The following is a 20,594-nucleotide window of genomic DNA, read 5'->3' as shown; positions in this document are numbered from 1 at the left end:
TACGGGTAGACACTTTAACATTGAAGTGTATGGGTAGACACTTTAACATTGAAGTCTATGGGTAGACACTTTAACATTGAAGTCTATGGGTAGACACTTTAACATTGAAGTCTATGGGTAGACACTTTAACATTGAAGTCTATGGGTAGACACTTTAACATTGAAGTCTATGGGTAGACACCTTAACATTGAAGTCTATGGGTAGACACTTTAACACTGAAGTCTACGTGTAGACGCTTTAACATTGAAGTCTATGGGTAGACACTTTAACATTGAAGTGTATGGGTAGACACTTTAACATTGAAGTCTATGGGTAGACACTTTAACATTGAAGTCTATGGGTAGACACTTTAACATTGAAGTCTAGGGGTAGACACTTTAACATTGAAGTCTATGGGTAGACACTTTAACATTGAAGTGTATGGGTAGACACTTTAACATTGAAGTGTATGGGTAGACACTTTAACATTGAAGTGTATGGGTAGACACTTTAACATTGAAGTGTATGGGTAGACACTTTAACATTGAAGTCTATGGGTAGACACTTTAACATTGAAGTCTATGGGTAGACACTTTAACATTGGAGTCTATGGGTAGACACTTTAACATTGAAGTCTATGGGTAGACACTTTAACATTGAAGCCTATGGGTAGACACTTTAACATTGAAGTCTATGGGTAGACACTTTAACATTGAAGTCTATGGGTAGACACTTTACCATTGAAGTCTACGGGTAGAGACACTTTGACACTGAAGTCTATGGGTAGACACTTTAACATTGAAGTCTACGGGTAGACACTTTGACATTTAAGTCTACGGGTAGACACTTTAACATTGAAGTCTGTGGGTAGACACTTTAACATTGAAGTCTATGGGTAGACACTTTAACATTGAAGTCTGTGGGTAGACACTTTAACATTGAAGTCTACGGGTAGACACTTTAACATTGAAGTCTATGGGTGGACACTTTAACATTGAAGTCTATGGGTAGACACTTTAACATTGAAGTCTATGGGTAGACTCTTTAACATTGAAGTCTACGTGTAGACACTTTAACATTGAAGTCTATGGGTAGACACTTTAACATTGAAGTCTACGGGTAGACACTTTGACATTGAAGTCTACGTGTAGACACTTTAACATTGAAGTCTATGGGTAGACACTTTAACATTGAAGTCTATGGGTAGACACTTTAACATTGAAGTCTATGGGTAGACACTTTAACATTGAAGTCTATGGGTAGACACTTTAACATTGAAGTCTATGGGTAGACACTTTAACATTGAAGTCTATGGGTAGACACTTTAACATTGAAGTCTACGGGTAGACACTTTAACATTGAAGTCTATGGGTAGACACTTTAACATTGAAGTCTATGGGTAGACACTTTAACATTGAAGTCTATGGGTAGACACTTTAACATTGAAGTCTATGGGTAGACACTTTAACATTGAAGTCTACGGGTAGACACTTTAACAATGAAGTCTATGGGTAGACACTTTAACATTGAAGTCTACGGGTAGACACTTTAACATTGAAGTCTATGGGTAGACACTTTAACATTGAAGTCTACGGGTAGACACTTTAACAATGAAGTCTACGTGTAGACACTTTAACATTGAAGTCTATGGGTAGACACTTTAACATTGAAGTCTATGGGTAGACACCTTAACATTGAAGTCTATGGGTAGACACTTTAACACTGAAGTCTACGTGTAGATGCTTTAACATTGAAGTCTATGGGTAGACACTTTAACATTGAAGTCTATGGGTAGACACTTTAACATTGAAGTCTATGGGTAGACACTTTAACATTGAAGTGTATGGGTAGACACTTTAACATTGAAGTCTATGGGTAGACACTTTAACATTGAAGTCTATGGGTAGACACTTTAACATTGAAGTCTAGGGGTAGACACTTTAACATTGAAGTCTATGGGTAGACACTTTAACATTGAAGTGTATGGGTAGACACTTTAACATTGAAGTGTATGGGTAGACACTTTAACATTGAAGTGTATGGGTAGACACTTTAACATTGAAGTCTATGGGTAGACACTTTAACATTGAAGTCTATAGGTAGACACTTTAACATTGGAGTCTATGGGTAGACACTTTAACATTGAAGTCTATGGGTAGACACTTTAACATTGAAGCCTATGGGTAGACACTTTAACATTGAAGTCTATGGGTAGACACTTTAACATTGAAGTCTATGGGTAGACACTTTACCATTGAAGTCTACGGGTAGAGACACTTTGACACTGAAGTCTATGGGTAGACACTTTAACATTGAAGTCTACGGGTAGACACTTTGACATTTAAGTCTACGGGTAGACACTTTAACATTGAAGTCTGTGGGTAGACACTTTAACATTGAAGTCTATGGGTAGACACTTTAACATTGAAGTCTGTGGGTAGACACTTTAACATTGAAGTCTACGGGTAGACACTTTAACATTGAAGTCTATGGGTGGACACTTTAACATTGAAGTCTATGGGTAGACACTTTAACATTGAAGTCTATGGGTAGACTCTTTAACATTGAAGTCTACGTGTAGACACTTTAACATTGAAGTCTATGGGTAGACACTTTAACATTGAAGTCTACGGGTAGACACTTTGACATTGAAGTCTACGTGTAGACACTTTAACACTGAAGTCTACGGGTAGACACTTTAACATTGAAGTCTATGGGTAGACACTTTAACATTGAAGTCTATGGGTAGACACTTTAACATTGAAGTCTATGGGTAGACACTTTAACATTGAAGTCTATGGGTAGACACTTTAACATTGAAGTCTATGGGCAGACACTTTAACATTGAAGTCTATGGGTAGACACTTTAACATTGAAGTCTATGGGTAGACACTTTTACATTGAAGTCTATGGGTAGACACTTTAACATTGAAGTCTATGGGTAGACACTTTAACATTGAAGTCTACGGGTAGACACTTTAACATTGAAGTCTACGGGTAGACACTTTAACATTGAAGTCTATGGATATACACTTTAACATTGAAGTCTATGGGTAGACACTTTAACATTGAAGTCTACGGGTAGACACTTTAACATTGAAGTCTATGGGTAGACACTTTAACATTGAAGTCTAAGGGTAGACACTTTAACATTGAAGTATATGGGTAGACACTTTAACATTGAAGTCTATGGGTAGACACTTTAACATTGAAGTCTATGGGTAGACACTTTTACATTGAAGTCTATGGGTAGAGACACTTTGACATTGAAGTCTATGGGTAGACACTTTAACATTGAAGTCTACGGGTAGACACTTTAACATTGAAGTCTATGGGTAGACACTTTAACATTGAAGTCTATGGGTAGACACTTTAACATTGGAGTCTACGGGTAGACACTTTAACATTGAAGTGTATGGGTAGACACTTTAACATTGAAGTCTACGGGTGGACACTTTAACATTGAAGTCTATGGGTAGACAGTTTAACATTGAAGTCTATGGGTAGACACTTTAACATTGAGGTCTACGGGTAGACACTTTAACACTGAAGTCTACGTGTAGACACTTTAACATTGAAGTGTATGGGTAGACACTTTGACATTGAAGTCTATGGGTAGACACTTTGACATTGAAGTCTATGGGTAGACACTTTAACATTGAAGTCTATGGGTAGACACTTTTACATTGAAGTCTATGGGTAGACACTTTAACATTGAAGTCTATGGGTAGACACTTTAACATTGAAGTCTACGGGTAGACACTTTAACATTGAAGTCTATGGGTAGACACTTTAACATTGAAGTCTATGGGTAGACACTTTAACACTGAAGTCTACGTGTAGACGCTTTAACATTGAAGTCTATGGGTAGACACTTTAACATTGAAGTCTATGGGTAGACACTTTAACATTGAAGTCTATGGGTAGACACTTTAACATTGAAGTGTATGGGTAGACACTTTAACATTGAAGTCTATGGGTAGACACTTTAACATTGAAGTCTATGGGTAGACACTTTAACATTGAAGTCTGTGGGTAGACACTTTAACATTGAAGTCTACGGGTAGACACTTTAACATTGAAGTCTATGGGTGGACACTTTAACATTGAAGTCTATGGGTAGACACTTTAACATTGAAGTCTATGGGTAGACTCTTTAACATTGAAGTCTACGTGTAGACACTTTAACATTGAAGTCTATGGGTAGACACTTTAACATTGAAGTCTACGGGTAGACACTTTGACATTGAAGTCTACGTGTAGACACTTTAACACTGAAGTCTACGGGTAGACACTTTAACATTGAAGTCTATGGGTAGACACTTTAACATTGAAGTCTATGGGTAGACACTTTAACATTGAAGTCTATGGGTAGACACTTTAACATTGAAGTCTATGGGTAGACACTTTAACACTGAAGTCTACGTGTAGACACTTTAACATTGAAGTGTATGGGTAGACACTTTGACATTGAAGTCTATGGGTAGACACTTTGACATTGAAGTCTATGGGTAGACACTTTAACATTGAAGTCTATGGGTAGACACTTTTACATTGAAGTCTATGGGTAGACACTTTAACATTGAAGTCTATGGGTAGACACTTTAACATTGAAGTCTACGGGTAGACACTTTAACATTGAAGTCTACGGGTAGACACTTTAACATTGAAGTCTATGGGTAGACACTTTAACATTGAAGTCTATGGGTAGACACTTTAACATTGAAGTCTACGGGTAGACACTTTAACATTGAAGTCTAAGGGTAGACACTTTAACATTGAAGTATATGGGTAGACACTTTAACATTGAAGTCTATGGGTAGACACTTTAACATTGAAGTCTATGGGTAGACACTTTTACATTGAAGTCTATGGGTAGAGACACTTTGACATTGAAGTCTATGGGTAGACACTTTAACATTGAAGTCTACGGGTAGACACTTTAACATTGAAGTCTATGGGTAGACCCTTTAACATTGAAGTCTAAGGGTAGACACTTTAACATTGAAGTCTATGGGTAGACACTTTAACATTGAAGTCTAAGGGTAGACACTTTAACATTGAAGTATATGGGTAGACACTTTAACATTGAAGTCTATGGGTAGACACTTTAACATTGAAGTCTGTGGGTAGACACTTTTACATTGAAGTCTATGGGTAGAGACACTTTGACATTGAAGTCTATGGGTAGACACTTTAACATTGAAGTCTATGGGTAGACACTTTAACATTGAAGTCTATGGGTAGACACTTTAACATTGAAGTCTATGGGTAGACACTTTAACATTGAAGTCTACGGGTAGACACTTTAACATTGAAGTCTATGGGTAGACACTTTAACATTGAAGTGTATGGGTAGACACTTTAACATTGCAGTCTACGTGTAGACACTTTAACACTGAAGTGTACGGGTAGACACTTTAACATTGAAGTCTATGGGTAGACACTTTAACATTGAAGTCTATGGGTAGACACTTTAACATTGAAGTCTATGGGTAGACACTTTAACATTGAAGTCTATGGGCAGACATTTTAACATTGAAGTCTATTGTAGACACTTTAACATTGAAGTCTACGTGTAGACACTTTAACATTGAAGTCTACGGGTAGAGACACTTTGACATTGAAGTCTACGGGTAGAGACACTTTAACATTGAAGTCTACGGGTAGAGACACTTTGACATTGAAGTCTACGGGTAGACACTTTAACATTGAGGTCTACGTGTAGACACTTTAACATTGAAGTCTACGGGTAGACACTTTAACATTGAAGTCTACGGGTAGAGACACTTTAACATTGAAGTCTACGGGTAGAGACACTTTCACATTGAAGTCTACGGGTAGAGACTTTAACATTGAAGTCTACGGGTAGACTCTTTAACATTGAAGTCTACGGGTAGACACTTTAACATTGAAGTCTAAGGGTAGACACTTTAACATTGAAGTCTACGGGTAGACACTTTAACATTGAAGTCTATGGGTAGACACTTTTACATTGAAGTCTATGGGTAGACACTTTAACATTGAAGTCTATGGGTAGAGACACTTTGACATTGAAGTCTACGGGTAGAGACACTTTGACATTGAAGTCTACGGGTAGAGACACTTTAACATTGAAGTCTACGGGTAGAGACACTTTGACATTGAAGTCTACGGGTAGAGACACTTTGACATTGAAGTCTACGGGTAGAGACACTTTGACATTGAAGTCTACGGGTAGAGACACTTTAACATTGAAGTCTACGGGTAGAGACACTTTGACATTGAAGTCTACGGGTAGAGACACTTTGACATTGAAGTCTACGGGTAGACACTTTAACATTGAAGTCTACGGGTAGAGACACTTTGACATTGAAGTCTACGGGTAGAGACACTTTGACATTGAAGTCTACGGGTAGAGACTTTGACATTGAAGTCTACGGCTAGAGACACTTTGACACTGTATCTACGCGTGTGTGTGTGTGTGCGTGTGTCCCAGGCGTGCGAGATGGACCCAATGCTGGACGATTCCGTGTCTCTGGCCCGTCGCCTCGTGGCCCTGGGCCTGCCGGTGAGCCTCAGCGTGGTTCCCCAGCTGCCGCACGGGTTCCTGAGCCTGGCCCCGATGAGCGTGGAGACGCGACGGGCCACCGTGATGTGCGGCAAGGCCATCAAGGCCCTGCTCACGGCCGACGGGGAGGAGGAGGACGACGAGGAGGAGGAGGAGGAGGAAGAGGAGGCGGCGGCAAAGGAGGAGGAGCGGAAGAGGAGGAGCGGCGGGAAAGGTGGGGGTTGTTACACGTGGGAGAGAGAGAGACACGGGGAGAGAGAGAGACACGGGGAGAGAGAGAGACACGGGGAGAGAGAGAGACATGGGGAGAGAGAGAGACGCGGGGAGAGACACGGGGAGAGAGACACGGGGGGAGAGACACGGGGGAGAGAGACACGGGGGAAGAGACACGGGGAGAGAGACACGGGGAGAGAGACACGGGGAGAGAGACACGGGGAGAGAGAGACACGGGGAGAGAGAGATACGGGGGAGAGAGAGAGACACGGGGAGAGAGACACGGGGAGAGAGAGACACGGGGGGAGAGACACGGAGAGAGAGACACGGGGGGAGAGACACGGGGAGAGAGACACGGGGGGAGAGACACGGGGGGAGAGACACGGAGAGAGAGACACGGGGGGAGAGACACGGAGAGAGAGACACGGGGTGAGAGACACGGAGAGAGAGACACGGGGGGAGAGACACGGGGGGAGATACACGGAGAGAGAGACACGGAGAGAGAGAGACACGGGGGGAGAGACACGGGGAGAGAGACACAGGGGGAGAGACACGGAGAGAGAGACACGGGGGGAGAGACACTGAGAGAGAGAGACACGGAGAGAGAGTCTGGTGCCCATTATCATTGAGATGCACAAAACCACCACTACTCACCACCACTCACCACTACTATCACCACTACTACCACTACTCACCACTACTCACCACTCACCACTACTGACCACCACTCACCACTACCACCACCATCACCACTACCACCACCATCACCACTACCACCATCACCACTACCACCACCATCACCACTACCACCATCACCACTACCACCACCATCACCACTACCACCACCATCACCACTACCACCACCATCACCACTACCACCACCACCACCATCACCACTACCAACACCATCACCACTACCACCATCACCACTACCACCACCATCACCACTACCACCATCACCACCACCATCACCACTACCAACACCATCACCACCACCACCATCACCACCACCATCACCACTACCACCACCATCACCACTACCACCATCACCACTACCACCACCATCACCACTACCACTACCACCACCACCACCATCACCACTACCAACACCATCACCACTACCACCATCATCACCACCACCATCACCACTACCACCACCATCACCACTACCACCATCACCACCACCATCACCACTACCAACACCATCACCACCACCACCATCACCACTACCACCACCATCACCACTACTACCATCACCACTACCACCACCATCACCACTACCACCATCACCACTACCACCACCATCACCACTACCACCATTACCACTAATACCACCACTCACCACTACCACCACCATCACCACTACCACCATCACCACTACCACCACCATCACCACTACCACCACCATCACCACTACCACCATCACCACTACCACCATCACCACTACTACCACCATCACCACTACCACCACCATCACCACTACCACCATCACCACCACCATCACCACTACTACCACCATCACCACTACCACCACCATCACCAATACCACCATCACCACTACCACCACCATCACCACTACCACCACCATCACCACTACCACCACCATCACCATCACCACTACTACCACCATCACCACTACTACCACTACTACCACCATCACCACTACTCACCACTACTACCACTACTCACCACCATCACCACTACTACCACTACTCACCACTTCTCACCACCACTCACCACCACTCACCACTACTACCACTACTACCACTACTCACCACTCACCACTACTCACCACCACTCATCACTACTACCACCATCACCACAAGCACCATCACCACTACTACCACCACTCACCACCACTCACCACTACTACCACTACTCACCACCACTCACCACTACTACCACTACTCACCACTACTCACCACTACTCACCACTCACCACCACTCACCACTACTACCACCATCACCACTACTACCACTACTCACCACTCACCACCACTCACCACTACTACCACTACTCACCACCACTCACCACTACTACCACTACTCACCACTCCTCACCACCACTCACCACCACTACCACTACTACCACTACTCACCACTCACCACTACTCACCACTACTCACCACTACTACCACCATCACCACTACTACCACTACTCACCACTTCTCCCACCATCACCACTACTACCACTACTCACCACCACTCACCACTACTCACCACTCACCACCACTCACCACTACTACCACCATCACCACTACTCACCACCACTCACCACTACTACCACTACTACCACCATCACCACTACTACCACCATCACCACCACCATCACTACTACCAACACCATCACCACTACCACCACCATCACCACTACCACCACTACCACTACTACCACCATCACCACTACCACCACCATCACCACTACCACCACCATCACCACTACCACCACCATCACCACTACCACCATCACCACTACCACCACCATCACCACTAACACCATCACCACTACCACCACCATCACCACCATCACCACTACCACCATCACTACTACCACCATCACCACTACCACCATCACCACTACCACCATCACCACTACCACCATCACCACTACCACCATCACCACTACCACCACCATCACCACTACCACCACCATCACCACTACCACCACCATCACCACTACCACCATCACCACTACCACCACCATCACCACTACCACCATCACCACTACCACCACCATCACCACTACCACCACCATCACCACTACCACCACCATCACCACCACCATCACCACTACCACCACCATCACCACTACCACCACCATCACCACTACCAACACCATCACTACTACCACCACCATCACCACTACCACCACCATCACCACTACTACCACTACTACCACCATCACCACTACCACCACCATCACCACTACCACCACCACCATCACCACCACCATCACCACTACCAACACCATCACCACTACCACCATCACCACCACCACCATCACCACTACCACCACCATCACCACTACCACCACCATCACCACTACCACCATCACCACTACCACCATCACCACTACCACCATCACCACTACTACCACCATCACCACTACTACCACCATCACCACTACCACCACCATCACCACTACCACCATCACCACTACTACCACCATCACCACTACCACCACCATCACCACTACCACCATCACCACTACCACCACCATCACCACCACCATCACCACTACTACCACCATCACCACTACTACCACTACTCACCACTTCTCACCACCACTCACCACTACTACCACTACTCACCACTCACCACTACTCACCACCACTCACCACTACTACCACTACTCACCACTCACCACTACTGACCACCACTCACCACCACTACCACCATCACCACTACCACCACCATCACCACTACTACCATCACCACTACCACCACCATCACCACCACCATCACCACTACCACCACCATCACCACTACCACCATCACCACTACCACCACCATCACCACTACCACCATCACCACTACCACCACCATCACCACCACCATCACCACTACCACCATCACCACTACCACCACCATCACCACTACCACCATCACCACTACCACCATCACCACTACCATCACCACTACCACCACCATCACCACTACCACCATCACCACTACCACCACCATCACCACTACCACCACTCACCACTACCACCACCATCACCACTACTACCACCACTCACCACTACCACCATCACCACTACCACCATCACCACTACCACCATCACTTCTCACCACCACTCACCACCACCATCACCACTACCACCATCACCACTACTACCACCATCACCACTACTACCACCATCACCACTACCACCACCATCACCACTACCACCATCACCACTACCACCACCATCACCACCACCATCACCACTACTACCACCATCACCACTACTACCACTACTCACCACTTCTCACCACCACTCACCACTACTACCACTACTCACCACTCACCACTACTCACCACCACTCACCACTACTACCACTACTCACCACTCACCACTACTGACCACCACTCACCACCACTACCACCATCACCACTACCACCACCATCACCACTACTACCATCACCACTACCACCACCATCACCACCACCATCACCACTACCACCACCATCACCACTACCACCATCACCACTACCACCACCATCACCACTACCACCATCACCACTACCACCACCATCACCACCACCATCACCACTACCACCATCACCACTACCATCACCACTACCACCACCATCACCACTACCACCATCACCACTACCACCACCATCACCACTACCACCATCACCACTACCACCACCATCACCACTACCACCACTCACCACTACCACCACCATCACCACTACTACCACCACTCACCACTACCACCATCACCACTACCACCATCACCACTACCACCATCACTTCTCACCACCACTCACCACCACCATCACCACTACCACCATCACCACTACCACCATCACCACTACTACCACCATCACCACTACTACCACCATCACCACTACTACCACCATCACCACTACCACCACCATCACCACTACCACCATCACCACTACCACCACCATCACCACTACCACCACCATCACCACTACCACCTTCACGATGTCTGGCAAGGCCATCAGATCTCTGCTTACGTCCAATGAGGAGGCTTGTCGGGAGGATAAATCTGATGAGCTGTGAAGCTCTTTCCTTATTTGCCTCTCCTGAGAGATGGACAGGGAGAATACTCACCCTGTCTCTCTCTCCCCGTGTCTCTCTCCCCGTGTCTCTCTCTCCCCGTGTCTCTCTCTCTCCCCGTGTCTCTCTCTCCCCGTGTCTCTCTCTCCCCTTGTCTCTCTCTCCCCGTGTCTCTCTCTCCGTGTGTCTCTCTCTCTCCCCGTGTCTCTCTCTCCCCGTGTCTCTCTTTCCCCGTGTCTCTCTCTCCCCGTGTCTCTCTCTCCCCGTGTCTCCCCGTGTCTCTCTCTCCCCGTGTCTCTCTCTCCCCGTCTCTCTCTCTCCCCGTGTCTTTCTCTCCCCGTGTCTCTCTCTCCCCGTGTCTCTCTCTCCCCGTGTCTCTCTCTCTCCCCGTGTCTCTCTCTCCCCGTGTCTCCTCGTGTCTCTCTCTCCCCGTCTCTCTCTCCCCGTGTCTCTCTCTCCCCGTCTCTCTCTCCCCGTGTCTCTCTCGCTCCCCGTGTCTCTCTCTCTCACCGTGTCTCTCTCTCTCCCCGTGTCTCTCTCTCTCCCTGTGTCTCTCTCTCTCCCCGTGTCTCTCTCTCTCCCCGTGTCTCTCTCTCTCCCCGTGTCTCTCTCTCTCCCCGTGTCTCTCTCTCCCCGTGTCTCTCTCCCCGTGTCTCTCTCTCTCCCCGTGTCTCTCTCTCCCCGTGTCTCTCTCTCCCCGTGTCTCTCTCTCTCCCCGTGTCTCTCTCTCCGTGTGTCTCTCTCTCTCCCCGTGTCTCTCTCTCCCCGTGTCTCTCTTTCCCCGTGTCTCTCTCTCCCCGTGTCTCTCTCTCCCCGTGTCTCCCCGTGTCTCTCTCTCCCCGTGTCTCTCTCTCCCCGTCTCTCTCTCTCCCCGTGTCTTTCTCTCCCCGTGTCTCTCTCTCCCCGTGTCTCTCTCTCTCCCCGTGTCTCTCTCTCCCCGTGTCTCCTCGTGTCTCTCTCTCCCCGTCTCTCTCTCCCCGTGTCTCTCTCTCCCCGTCTCTCTCTCCCCGTGTCTCTCTCTCTCCCCGTGTCTCTCTCTCTCACCGTGTCTCTCTCTCTCCCCGTGTCTCTCTCTCTCCCTGTGTCTCTCTCTCTCCCCATGTCTCTCTCTCTCCCCGTGTCTCTCTCTCTCCCCGTGTCTCTCTCTCACCGTCTCTCTCTCCCCGTGTCTCCCCGTGTCTCTCTCTCTCCCCGTGTCTCTCTCTCTCCCCGTGTCTCTCTCTCTCCACGTGTCTCTCTCTCTCCCCGTGTCTCCCCGTGTCTCTCTCTCTCCCCGTGTCTCTCTCTCTCCCCGTGTCTCTCTCTCCCCGTGTCTCTCTCTCCCCGTGTCTCTCTCTCTCCCCGTGTCTCTCGGTGTCTCTCTCTCACCGTCTCTCTCTCCCCGTGTCTCCCCGTGTCTCTCTCTCTCCCCGGGTCTCTCTCTCTCCCCGTGTCTCGCTCTCTCCCCGTGTCTCTCTCTCTCCACGTGTCTCTCTCTCTCCCCGTGTCTCTCTCTCTCTCCCCGTGTCTCCCCGTGTCTCTCTCTCCCCGTGTGTCTCTCTCTCCACGTGTCTCTCTCTCCCCGTGTGTCTCTCTCTCCACGTGTCTCTCTCTCCACGTGTCTCTCTCTCTCCCCGTGTCTCTCTCTCTCCACGTGTCTCCCTCTCTCCCCGTGTCTCTCTCCCCGTGTCTCTCTCTCCCCGTTTCTCTCTCTCCCCGTGTCTCTCTCTCCCCGTGTCCCCCCGTGTCTATCTCTCTCTCCCCGTGTCTCTCTCCCCGTGTCTCTCTCTCTCCCCGTGTCTCTCTCTCTCTCCGTGTCTCTCTCTCTCCCCGTGTCTCTCTCTCCCCGTGTCTCTCTCTCCCCGTGTCTCTCTCTCTCTCCCCGTGTCTCTCGGTGTCTCTCTCTCACCGTCTCTCTCTCCCCGTGTCTCCCCGTGTCTCTCTCTCTCCCCGTGTCTCTCTCTCTCCCCGTGTCTCTCTCTCTCCCCGTGTCTCTCTCTCTCCCCGTGTCTCGCTCTCTCCCCGTGTCTCTCTCTCTCCACGTGTCTCTCTCTCTCCCCGTGTCTCTCTCTCTCTCCCCGTGTCTCCCCGTGTCTCTCTCTCCCCGTGTGTCTCTCTCTCCACGTGTCTCTCTCTCCCCGTGTGTCTCTCTCTCCACGTGTCTCTCTCTCCACGTGTCTCTCTCTCTCCCCGTGTCTCTCTCTCTCCACGTGTCTCCCTCTCTCCCCGTGTCTCTCTCCCCGTGTCTCTCTCTCCCCGTTTCTCTCTCTCCCCGTGTCTCTCTCTCCCCGTGTCCCCCCGTGTCTATCTCTCTCTCCCCGTGTCTCTCTCCCCGTGTCTCTCTCTCTCCCCGTGTCTCTCTCTCTCCCCGTGTCTCTCTCTCTCCCCGTGTCTCTCTCTCCCCGTGTCTCTCTCTCCCCGTGTCTCTCTCTCTCTCCCCGTGTCTCTCGGTGTCTCTCTCTCACCGTCTCTCTCTCCCCGTGTCTCCCCGTGTCTCTCTCTCTCCCCGTGTCTCTCTCTCTCCCCGTGTCTCTCTCTCCCGTGTCTCTCTCTCTCCCTGTGTCTCTCTCTCTCTCCCCGTGTCTCCCCGTGTCTCTCTCTCCCCGTCTCTCTCTCCCCGTGTCTCTCTCTCCCCGTGTGTCTCTCTCTCCATGTGTCTCTCTCTCCCCGTGTGTCTCTATCTCCACGTGTCTCTCTCTCCACGCGTGTCTCTCTCTCTCCCCGTGTCTCTCTCTCTCTCCCCGTGTCTCCCCGTGTCTCTCTCTCCCCGTCTCTCTCTCCCCGTCTCTCTCTCTCCCCGTGTGTCTCTCTCTCCATGTGTCTCTCTCTCCCCCCGTGTCTCTCTCTCCCCGTGTCTCTCTCTCTCTCCCCGTGTCTCTCTCTCCCCGTGTGTCTCTCTCTCTCTCCCCATGTCTCTCTCTCTCCACGTGTCTCTCTCTCTCCACGTGTCTCTCTCTCCCCGTGTCTCCCCGTGTCTCTCTCTCTCTCCACGTGTCTCTCTCTCTCTCCACGTGTCTCTCTCTCTCTCCACGTGTCTCTCTCTCCCCGTGTCTCTCTCTCCCCGAGTCTCTCTCTCCCCGTGTCTCTCTCTCCCCGTGTCTCTCTCTCTCCCCGTGTCTCTCTCTCTCTCCACGTGTCTCTCTCTCTCTCCACGTGTCTCTCTCTCTCTCCACGTGTCTCTCTCTCTCCACGTGTCTCTCTCTCTCCACGTGTCTCTCTCTCTCCCCGTGTCTCTCTCTCCCCGTGTCTCTCTCTCCCCGTGTCTCTCTCTCCCCGTGTCTCTCTCTCCCCGTGTCTCTCTCTCTCCCCGTGTCTCTCTCTCTCCCCGTGTCTCTCTCTCTCCCCGTGTCTCTCTCTCTCCCCGTGTCTCTCTCTCCCCGTGTCTCTCTCTCTCCCCGTGTCTCCCCGTGTCTCTCTCTCCCCGTGTGTCTCTCTCTCCCCGTGTCTCTCTCTCCCCGTGTCTCTTTCTCCCCGTGTCTCTCTCTGTCCACGTGTCTCTCTCTCCCCGTGTCTCTCTCTCTCCCCGTGTCTGTCTCTCTCCCCGTGTCTCTCTCTCTCCCCGTGTCTCTCTTTCTCCCCGTGTCTCTCTCTCCCCGTGTCTCTCTCTCTGCCCGTGTCTCTCTCTCCCCGTGTCTCTCTCTCCCCGTGTCTCTCTCTCCCCGTGTCTCTCTCTCTCCCCGTGTCTCTCTCTCTCCCCGTGTCTCTCTCTCTCTCCCCGTGTCTCTCTCTCTCCCCGTGTCTCTCTCTCTCCCCGTGTCTCTCTCTCCCCCCGTGTCTCTCTCTCCCCGTGTCTCTCTCTCTCCCCGTGTCTCTCTCTCCCCGTGTCTCTCTCCCCACGTATCTCTCTCTCCCCGTGTCTCTATCCCCGTGTCTCTCTATCCCCGTGTCTCTCTCTCCACGTGTCTCTCTCTCTCCCCGTGTCTCTCTCTCTCCACGTGTCTCTCTCTCTCCCCGTGTCTCTATCCCCGTGTCTCTCTCTCCACGTGTCTCTCTCTCTCCCCGTGTCTCTCTCTCTCCCCGTGTCTCTCTCCACGTGTCTCTCTCTCTCCCCGTGTCTCTCTCTCTCCCCGTGTCTCTCTTTCTCCCCGTGTCTCTCTCTCCCCGTGTCTCTCTCTCTCCCCGTGTCTCTCTCTCCCCGTGTCTCTCTCTCCCCGTGTCTCTCTCTCCCCGTGTCTCTCTCTCCCCGTGTCTCTCTCCCCGTGTCTCTCTCTCTCCCCGTGTCTCTCTCTCTCCCCGTGTCTCTCTCTCTCCCCGTGTCTGTCTTTCTCCCCGTGTCTCTCTCTCCCCGCGTCTCTCTCTCTCCCCGTGTCTCTCTCTCCCCGTGTCTCTCTCTCCCCGTGTCTCTCTCTCCCCGTGTCTCTATCCCCGTGTCTCTCTCCCCGTGTCTCTCTCTCTCCACGTGTCTCTCCCCGTGTCTCCCCGTGTCTCTCTCTCCACGTGTCTCTCTCTCTCCCCGTGTCTCTCTCTCCCCGTGTCTCTCTCTCACCGTCTCTCTCTCCCCGTGTCTCCCCGTGTCTCTCTCTCTCCCCGTGTCTCTCTCTCTCTCCACGTGTCTCTCTCTCTCTCTCCCCGTGTCTCTCTCTCTCCCCGTGTCTCTCTCTCTCCCCGTGTCTCTCTCTCCCCCCGTGTCTCTCTCTCTCCCCGTGTCTCTCTCTCTCTCCGTGTCTCTCTCCCCGTGTCTCTCTCTCTCCCCGTGTCTCTCTCTCCCCGTGTCTCCCCGTGTCTCTCTCTCCACGTGTCTCTCTCTCTCCACGTATCTCTGTCTCCCCGTGTCTCTCTCTCCCCGTGTCTCTCTCTCTCCCCGTGTCTCTCTCTCTCCCCGTGTCTCTCTCTCTCCCCGTGTCTCCCCGTGTCTCTCTCCCCGTGTCTCTCTCTCCCCGTGTCGCTCTCTCTCCACGTGTCTCTCTCTCTCCCCGTGTCTCTCTCCCCGTGTCTCCCCGTGTCTATCTCTCTCTCCCCGTGTCTCTCTCTCTCCACGTATCTCTCTCTCCCCGTGTCTCCCCATGTCTCTCTCTCCCCGTGTCTCTCTCTCTCCACGTGTCTCTCTCTCCCCGTGTCTCTCTCTCTCCACGTCTCTCTCTCTCTCTCCACGTGTCTCTCTCTCTCCACGTGTCTCTCTCTCCCCGTGTCTCCCCGTGTCTCTCTCTCCCCGTCTCTCTCTCCCCGTGTCTCTCTCTCCCCGTGTCTCCCTGTGTCTATCTCTCTCTCCACGTGTCTCTCTCTCTCTCTCCACGTGTCTCTCTCTCCCCGTGTCTCTCTTTCTCCCCGTGTCTCTCTCTCTCCCCGTGTCTCTCTCTCTCCCCGTGTCTCTCTCTCTCCCCGTGTCTCTCTCTCTCCCCGTGTCTCTCTCTCTCCCCGTGTCTCTCTCTCTCCCCGTGTCTCTCTCTCTCCCCGTGTCTCTCTCTCTCCCCGTGTCTCTCTCTCTCCCCGTGTCTCTCTCTCTCCCCGTGTCTCTCTCTCCCCGTGTCGCTCTCTCTCCACGTGTCTCTCTCTCTCCCCGTGTCTCTCTCTCCCCGTGTCTCCCCGTGTCTATCTCTCCCCGTGTCTCTCTCTCTCCACGTATCTCTCTCTCCCCGTGTCTCCCCATGTCTCTCTCTCCCCGTGTCTCTCTCTCTCCACGTGTCTCTCTCTCCCCGTGTCTCTCTCTCTCCACGTGTCTCTCTCTCCCCGTCTCTCTCTCTATCTCCCCGTGTCTCTCTCTAACTCTCCACGTGTCTCTCTCTCTCCCCAGCTTCGCATCGTCCGGGCCTACTTGGGATGTTTGGTGGTCTCTTAAGAGGACGCGGTGGAGGTGGTGGCGGTGGTGGATCCACCTCCACCGCCACCACCGCCTCCACCACCGCCACCACCGCCACCACCACCCCTGGTGCTCTTCCCCTCACCGCTCATCTCCTGGACGAGGTGGACGAAGAGGAGGAGGAGGAGGATGATGACGATGATGAGGAGGAGGAGGACGATGATGACGAGGACGATGAAGAGGCGGTGGTGGATTTTGGCGAGATTGAGCGTGACGAGTTTGGGGAGGGCAATGAGCAGGAGGAGGAGGAGACAGATTTGGGGAGATTCATGGCTCCCATCCACCACCACCACAACAACAGCAACAGCACGTCAGCGCTCTGAGACAGACGGACGGAGACACAGAGAGAGAGACACAGAGAGAGACACAGAGAGAGAGAGAGAGAGAGACACAGAGAGAGAGACACAGAGAGAGACACAGAGATACAGAGATACAGAGAGAGAGACACAGAGAGAGAGACACAGAGAGAGAGACACAGAGAGAGAGACACAGAGAGAGAGACACAGAGAGAGAGAGAGACACAGAGAGAGAGAGAGACACACAGAGAGAGAGACACAGAGAGAGAGAGAGACACAGAGAGAGACACAGAGAGAGAGAGACACACACAGAGAGACACAGAGAGAGAGACAGAGAGAGAGACACAGAGAGAGACACAGAGAGAGAGAGACAGAGAGAGAGACAGAGAGACAGAGAGACAGAGGGAGAGAGACAGAGGGAGAGAGACAGAGAGGGACAGACAGAGACACAGAGAGAGACATTTATAGGTAGCTGGGTGGACTCTACCAAATCAAAGCTAAGCATGGGGGCGCTTTATTGGAATGTACCAATAAGTATTACACACAGGGTGGTCTATAGTGGACTCTACCAACTGTGTGGTAACGATGAGGGGGTTGTTTAGTCTGAGGTGGACTATACCACTACCAAGTGAACTGTGGGGTTGTTTAGTCTCACCTGGACTATACCACTACCAAGTGAACTGTGGGGGGTGTTTAGTCTCACCTGGACTATACCACTACCAAGTGAACTGTGGGGGGTGTTTAGTCCCACGTGGACTATACCACTACCAAGTGAACTGTGGGGGTGTTTAGTGTCACGTGGACTATACCACTACCAGGTGAACTGTGGGGGTGTTTAGTCTCACGTAGACTATACCACTACCAAGTGAACTGTGGGGGTGTTTAGTGTCACGTGGACTATACCACTACCAAGTGAACTGTGGGGGGTGTTTAGTCTGAGGTGGACTATACCACTACCAAGTGAACTGTGGGGGTGTTTAGCCTTGACGTGGACTATACCAATAGCAATTGAACCATGGGGGTGTTTAGTCTTGGACTAATCTGAGCCATTACTGTATTAAAAGCACATTATTAATCACTGGGCTATACCAAATGTGACTTAATCATGGTGGGGATGTTTGTGTGTTTATAAGTGGACTATACCATGACGTTACAGGGGGAGGGGGGTGTCTTGTTTGTGCAATACCAAAGTTATGATTTTTTTTTTATCAAAGTGGTTGACTGATGGTTGGACTATCCCAAATTTCGTGGCACTGAGAGTGGGTGGACTATATCAAATAACATCAAAATTGGACCCTACCAAGTTGCATGTTAACGTCCGTGCTGGGCTATACCAACTACATTTTATTGTAGGGGTGTTTTTATATAAGTGGACTCAACCAACTGAATAGTAATGACCCCGGCTGGGCTATACCAACTACATTTTGTTGTAGAGGTGTTTTTATAAGTGGACTCTACCAACTAAATAGTAATGACCCCGGCTGGGATATACCAACTACATTTTGTTGTAGGGGTGTTTTTATAAGTGGACTCTACCAACTGAATAGTAATGACCCTGGCTGGGCTATACCAACTACATTTTGTTGTAGTGGTGTTTTTATATAAGTGGACTCTACCAACTGAATAGTAATGACCCCGCTTGGCTATACCAACTACATTTTGTTGTAGGGGTGTTTTTATATAAGTGGACTCTACCAACTGAATAGTAATGACCCCGGCTGGGCTATACCAACTACATTTTGTTGTAGGGGTGTTTTTTTTAATAAGTGGACTCTACCAAGTGATTGTGAGATTCAGGGATGTCTGGTGCTATTGGGACTGTACCAACGTGTACCTTTTTATATAGTAGGGGTGTGGTGGTGGTGGTGGTGGTGGTGGTTTAAAGCCAAGATCATTGGGCATCTCGTGTCTACTCATCCCATCAGCGTGTGGGCCTGCGATCACGTTAACATTAAATAGGGTCACATTCTAATTTGGAAATACGTCAATGGGACCCGTCACGGTTTGATGTTAATAAAGGTTGACATTATTACAAACGGGGATAACTTTAATGTTCATGAGGATCTTATCAGCGAGAAGTCCACTGTTGTGGGCGTGGCTATGCAAATGTGGGCGTGGCTATGCAAGTGTGGGCGTGGCTATGCAAATGCGCGCGCGTTCGTGGGCGTGGTTATGCAGGTGTGACGGGGCGGTGTTTATGATAATGTGGTGGGCGTGTTTACGCTAATGTTTGTCGGCGTGTTTATGCTAATGTGTGTCGTGGTTATGCTAATGTGGTGGGCGTGTTTATGATAATGTGGTGGGCGTGTTTATGCTAATGTGAGCGTGTTGCACCCAGCCTGGTACAACCATCACCGCCGCCGCCGCCGCTGATGGTGGTGGTGGTGATGGTGGTAATGGTGGTGGTGATGGTGCTATAATCCAATACTAGTTACTGATGATGATTGCAATGATTTTGATGCAGTGTTGATTGTAATCAGTGATGCTAATTTGTAATTGTGATTAAGCTCTTTAATCACTCGCACACAGGGCAAAGCTCCCCCGTGTAGGCCACACAGCCTGTTGGGGCAAGTGCCTAAAAACTCACTCACACACTCACTCACCCACTCACTCACTCACCCACCCACTCACTCACCCACTCACCCACTCACCCACTCACTCACCCACTCACCCACTCACCCACTCACTCACTCACCCACCCACTCCCCCACCCACTCCCCCACTTACTCACCCACCAACCCACTCATTCACCCACTCACCCACCCACTCACTCACCCACCAACCCACTCACTCACCCACCAACTCACCCACCCACCCACTCACCCACCAACCCACCCACTCACTCACCCACCCACACAGACGTGTTGTTATTTGACGTTGTAATCAGGTGATTAATGATTCACGCACAATCTCACTTCGTGTCCTGAGTCTCTCTTCCCCCTCCTCCTCCTGCACCTCAATTTTATTGTTACCGACCGGTCCCAGGTTTGCTCACAGATCGTGCGCAGCGTTTGGTCATCGTTTGTTCGCGTTTACAGGCGAG

General features: G+C 50.2%; 1 protein-coding gene across 1 annotated transcript in view; it reads left to right on the top strand.

Moving 5' to 3' along the window:
- The window catches only part of LIPE (lipase E, hormone sensitive type), a 112,045-nt gene extending 91,580 nt beyond the window's left edge, over positions 1 to 20,465 (top strand). Inside the window, exons 15-16 of the mRNA XM_076057480.1 lie at positions 6,459 to 6,744; positions 17,190 to 20,465. Of these exons, the coding sequence (XP_075913595.1) occupies positions 6,459 to 6,744; positions 17,190 to 17,578 (675 nt within the window). The 3' untranslated portion in view covers positions 17,579 to 20,465. The remainder of the gene's footprint in view (positions 1 to 6,458; positions 6,745 to 17,189) is intronic.
- The last annotated feature ends 129 nt before the right edge of the window (positions 20,466 to 20,594 follow it).

The sequence above is a fragment of the Petromyzon marinus genome, chromosome 82, assembly GCF_048934315.1.
Source record: "Petromyzon marinus isolate PM22_M1 ecotype Great Lakes invasive population chromosome 82, UKy_Petmar_22M1.pri1.0, whole genome shotgun sequence".
In the NCBI taxonomy this organism is placed as follows: domain Eukaryota; kingdom Metazoa; phylum Chordata; class Hyperoartia; order Petromyzontiformes; family Petromyzontidae; genus Petromyzon; species Petromyzon marinus.
Note: the sequence above shows the minus strand (reverse complement) of the source record. Positions and strands in the feature narration are given on the sequence as shown.